This window comes from Rhea americana, unplaced genomic scaffold, assembly GCF_003343005.1.
Source record: "Rhea americana isolate MKP2758 unplaced genomic scaffold, rheAme1 scaffold_715, whole genome shotgun sequence".
In the NCBI taxonomy this organism is placed as follows: domain Eukaryota; kingdom Metazoa; phylum Chordata; class Aves; order Rheiformes; family Rheidae; genus Rhea; species Rhea americana.
The window spans coordinates 1-5,450 of record NW_028186885.1 but is presented as its reverse complement, the minus strand read 5'-3'; the positions used below and the strand labels follow the sequence as shown (position 1 = coordinate 5,450).

The following is a 5,450-nucleotide window of genomic DNA, read 5'->3' as shown; positions in this document are numbered from 1 at the left end:
CTCCCTCCCACTTCCGTGTTGCTGCCGCTGCGCCCCGCCCCATCGCCTCGCTATCACCAGCCAATGGCGAAGCGCCGCCATATCCGGGCACGCCGCAACAGCCCTCTCCGCTTCCGCCCGGCCGTGCCCGCCCGGCGGGGGCGGCCATTTTGGAGAAGGGCGGAAGCCTTGCGTCATTGYGCCCGGGAGCTGCAGTGCGCCTTAAAGGCGCCGCCTCCCCCCAACCCCGCTCAACCCCCAAAAGGCCACATAGGAATCAGCTCGGGTCCCGGCCTGCTCGCTGCCCGCCGACCCGACCCACTAACCCTGGGCGTGCTCCAGTTAGCACGTATTGAGAATTCGTGCACTGCAGACCTTTACTTCAGCAAAGTTCAGCGAAAAGAAAATTTTCTAGCTTTCTTTTTCAAATTATATATTATGTAAACCTGAAACAAAAGCTCCTTCTGTCAAAGTTTAAAACGGTACCCATGAAGACGCTTCTTCAGGAAGGTTTTGGGTCAGTGTGGGCACACATTTATTCTCAATGTCTCTCGAGGCACTGAGCACTCCAAGATCTGACACAGGATTTCAAAATTTCAAAGTGGAAGTTGTAAAAGTACCCGAAGGGTGGATGGGTGGGTGGGGAAAGCTGGGTTAAGGTGTTAAGAATAAAAACCACTTTCCTCTGTAGTTCCAGATTGTCAACTGAGCTGCTAGTGATTGCGGCTAATCCATTCATTAAACTAGTGAGACTTGTGTCAGAGCTCCTCCTGGGTGAAAACACAGCCCTGGGACAGCYTTCCTTTTGTGTARCGTTCCCTACATYGGCACCGGTTTCCTGCACCATCGTCTGCGTTTCTTGGCTGTGTGTGTTTCCTCTGGGAGATGAAAGCCGAGACCCTGCGCTGGAAAACGCAGTCCATTGTACTGCTCGCTATAAGGCAACGAAASCGGACAGTTCTTTGGTCCCAAACTGCAAGGCTGACTCCTCTCTGCCACACGGCGCTCGTGCACAAGCTCCCGCTGACGCACGCATCCCCTGTCACGCCTGCCGTTCCTCTCGGCATAGCCGTAGTTTCTGAAAGAAAATTTCGGTAACATCTCTATGGCCAAGCTGTCCAGGAGAACTCAAGCCCGTTCAGTCTCTCCCAGGCTGTATGTTCCTGCAGCTCCCACGCTATCTAACCAAACCCAGTAACAAGCATGTAAAGGAAAGAGCCTTTCTGCCGGCACAAGAAGAACGAGGCAGGAGTCACCTCTCAGCCAGGAGCTGCAGAGGCAATATCACATCCAGGACATTTGCCAAAGTCAAGAGAAAGCAATTTACCTGAAATCACCRCTCCCCTGACATCTTTGCTGAGAAGGGAGGAGCCTAAGAAGAGAAAGAAGTTATTGCTTCATTACAAGCAAAAAAAAAAGTCTCCTGCTTGGCACTCCATTCCAAGGAAGAGCTCTTTTCCCCTGAAATATCTTAGTACACTAGCACCAGCGTTGTCAGTTAGGCTATTCCACCACTACAAACACAAACACTGTGGTCAGAGGCAAAGTGCCTTGCTTGTGCTGCTGCAGTCACAAGGAACACTTCAACATCAAGACGCAGGCCCTAGACAAGCTTCAATGAGTTTTTTCCTCCCTGTAGAGCKGGCAAGGAAATAGGTGCTTTCTTTTATAGAGACAACTTATAAAAACACATTCATCTCTTYCTTTCAGCTGTACAGTATGCACAGAACCAAGAAGGAAAAGCCTACCTGGGCATGGCTAAGGGGAGTTGTTCTGAATGATGCAGATGATGTTCAGATACCAGCTGCCTTCTAGCATTTTGCGTAGCGCCAATTCTTCTTTTGAAGGAGTCCGAGCCCAAATGCTTTACTTCGCAGTTCCTTAAACAGAACTCTGTTAGTCCCGACTGGGTCCTCAARTCATTTGCCAAGCCGTCATGACGGCTCTTTTACATTCAAATCCACCCCTCTTTGCAGCGCTCCTCCCTTAAAAAGGGGACAGCAGCAGGCCTGCGAAAAGTCTGTGCAGAACATCTTTAAACGCAGGTATCCTAACAGCCCGCCTTCCTCCTTATCCGCTGGCCCATTCTACCGCAAGCAGGAGGAGCCAGGAAAGTTTAGCATGTACCAGCCACTTAAAAATAACTTTCATTTAGCACACGCACTCACCCGTGCACGCACAAAAGCTTACCTTTTCACAGATCTCTTCTGAAGATCTTCAATATAGTTCATTCTCTCTATTGGGTGGCCTCGAGCTCTGTTGAACACTGGAGAGAAAAGGGCTGAGTTTTAACACCACCTTGTACAAGGCATCTTTGGGGTTGCCCAGCACTCAAAACCTTTCAGAAGCATTTTAACCCCTTCAACCAATGGCTCTGTTCAGGCTAGAGAGACAAAGAGCAGGCGTGCTACAAGGTGACTCAACTCACCGTGTGCCTCCCTCTGTACGTCAGCCCATGACAAGGCAGAGGTGTGGGCTACAGCAAGGCAGAGCTGCAGGGCAGCACTGTCCAACCTGCAACTCGGTGCAAAATCCTAAGGTCCACTCGGCTCTGACCAGCTCCACACATGCAGGGCTCTCAACTTAATCTCTTCTTTCAAACCACTCCAAAGAACCCCTTAGTGCTTCTGCTCTTCCAGCTCCCGTTCTATGACATGGGAAACCAAAACCAAACACTAATAGATGAGATATAGCTACTCCACTAGAGCTAGCCCAAACCCTTTGACCATCTAAAACCGCAAGCTGATGATAAACATTTTGTATCATAACAAGATGATGATATATATACGCACGCTCTATGGCGGTATTTGGCTCCATGCCGTCAACATCAATCAGGTACCTGAGTAGAGCAGTAAGAAAGCTCTAATTATAGAATTCACTACAGAAACATTAACAAGTTAGAGACAATTCAAAGGGGGGGAGGGGAGTGGGGGGAGGGGAAAACCACAGGAAGTTTTTAGATCTTCTATTTACATGCCAGAATGGAGTATCAGCACTTGGCTTGCTGAAATCAGAGATAAAGAATGACCCCTAAAAACAAAACCTTCCCTGAGCTTTTAAGGTTTAAATCCTTGTCAGCCTGGGATGACGAAGGCCACTGAGTCTTGTTTTATAGTGTAATAAAATTTCATTCTGGAGCCATATAAGGCTGCTAATGCCACTGCCTGACCCAGTCTGACTAAGGACAACTCACCTACAAACCAGGTAGCCAGTTCTGTTTAAGCCATGCGTGCAATGCACTCCAATCAGTTTATCTGTAACACACGATAACCAGGTTATATTTTAAAAGCGTTCAAAACCCATTAAGAAAAAAAGCCCAATTGCACTCATCATCCAACAATCACACCAATGTAAACAAACAGACATGGTTAGGAAACAAGAGCACCACCTTTATGGCCAGTTATCACTGCTGACTGACCTCATTAAATCTTGTAACCTCACCTGTATGGTCACACAGCTCTCTAAGGGCAAAATATGTTTGTAATCTGCATAAAAGGATATTTCAGTCGTTTCCTGAGCATAAACAGCTCCGTGCTTATGCAGCAGCTATAGAGGAATTAACATTTATAGCCAATATAGCAACAGTCTCAAATTCCATTAAAGCTCAACTCACTGCCAGATCATCAGAGCCAGTATGAATCTCTCCACTATTAAAAAAGTCATGTTACTGCCTTGATAGTCACATGTCAAAGGGAGGCAAAGAAATTCACCTGGACCAGCACAGAGGAGCTGTTCACAAGGTTAGGACAGAATCTCCCTGATCGCTCAGGCAGCGGCACCCTTCCCATCAACACAGCTCAGTAACATAAGGGAAAAATCAACACTTACCATTATCTCTGTTCTCTCTCAAGAAGTTTTTTACAACACACTTGAACTGGCAAATGGTTTGATTGTTCGGTATTTCATGTCCCATCGTGAAGATCTTTGAGTAGTGGAGCGTGGCTGGTAGCTCCTACAAGAAACAAAGGATCCCAGTAATTTTGTGCAAAAAGCATAAGGATTTTGACCAATTACAGAACCACATTGCATAAGCTAGAAAAAGTTGAGGTTTTAAACCAAGTCCAAAAGAGCAGCAACATCTTTTTTAGGTAAGAAAACTTCTACTTTCACTGTCTGCAATATCAGGGCTTAAACAGAGCTTCACTTCCCCAACAGTACGACGAAGACTGACCTCTGGCCCATAGTAGCGAGTTGTGTATGTTAAATCAATGATCAGGCCCAGTTCTTCCTTTTGCTCCTTGATTTTCTTAATGAGATCACGAGGAGAAAATCTCTCTTCTGGATGAAGATTCTGATTGAAGCTCTGAAAAGAAACAATATTTAATAGCACACACTAAATCCAGATGCATTGCAACCGATAAGCACAAGGAAGAGGTCCACGCTCCAAAACCTCTCAAAGATCATCTCATAAGAAAACAGTACAGGCAACGACCAAAGGGAGACACAGACAGACACACAAGTTACACCAAACCAGACCAGAGCGCACCTTGGGCCTTCTGATTCAGGCAAGGCTGGCAAACTGATTCAGGACAGTTCAGCTGCAATTTAAGATTGTAACTGGAGCTACGCTGGCAGCTGAAGGCTGCACACAGACAGCTCAGGGTTTTCAAGAACACCTAAAGCCTTCATACGGTGGCAAACCACTGCAGCATCACAGACACTACAAGCAACTGAAGTTTTATTTTGGCTTTCTATTCAAAATGAAGCGACTAAATAGCCCTGCTCCCTGCCAAAAGCTCCGTGATCACCACAGATGCGATCCACCACATTTTAGGAGTTAACTGCTATACTAGAAAGAATACACAAGAAGGAGGGGAAAAAAAAAAAAGAAAGAGAGAGAGAGGAAGAGCCCAGCTCTCCCTAACACACAGCAGAAACACCCACGTGGCAGGGTGCAGACCGGCCAGCTGGCCCCGGGCACGCACACAAGCAGCAGCGCCAAAGTCAATGATCCTTCAGCTCCCTCCTTTTGGGCATTCTGGCTTGGCACCACATTCCCTYGGCCACGTGCTGGCAGAGCTCACTGCTGTCGCACAGATGGCCCAAACAGACCTCCCYGGACCCTGCCAGCACTCAGAGAAGCCAGCAACACCCCCAGGAGCTGTTCGCCCCTCACCTCCGGGGTGTAAATGTCACCACAACAGCCTCACGCAGGCAGTCTGCTCAAACAGAAGGGACCACGCTGTGCTTTTTGCTCCCGCCAAACTACAACCACCTCAGAACCGACCTGCTCGGCACTCCTTTCCTCCGTTTTGACGGGACTTGCTCACCGACTCCTCGCACGCCTCCTCCAACAGCCGCCGGCCAGCCCGCCGGGGCCCAGGATGGTGCGGGCGACGCAGGGCGCGCTTACCTTTCTCAGGGGCACCTTGAAGGCGATGAAGCGGGTGCCCGGCAGCCGCCTGCCCAGCGGCACGTAGTCCGTCCACCTAGACCGGGAAGAGCCGTCAACCGGCGGGGCGCCGGCCCGG

The 5,450-nt window shown here is 48.7% G+C and overlaps 1 protein-coding gene across 1 annotated transcript; it reads right to left on the bottom strand.

The window, feature by feature from the left end:
- Positions 1 to 395: 395 nt before the first annotated feature.
- Positions 396 to 5,446, bottom strand: LOC146586099 (RNA/RNP complex-1-interacting phosphatase-like; the record flags this gene model as incomplete). Its single annotated transcript, XM_085321844.1, has 9 exons — positions 396 to 1,057; positions 1,307 to 1,351; positions 1,728 to 1,859; positions 2,170 to 2,245; positions 2,772 to 2,818; positions 3,173 to 3,233; positions 3,808 to 3,931; positions 4,151 to 4,282; positions 5,333 to 5,446. Coding segments are annotated over 9 exons (990 nt in total), but the record flags the coding sequence as incomplete, so codon positions are not given.
- Between the last annotated feature and the right edge of the window lie 4 nt (positions 5,447 to 5,450).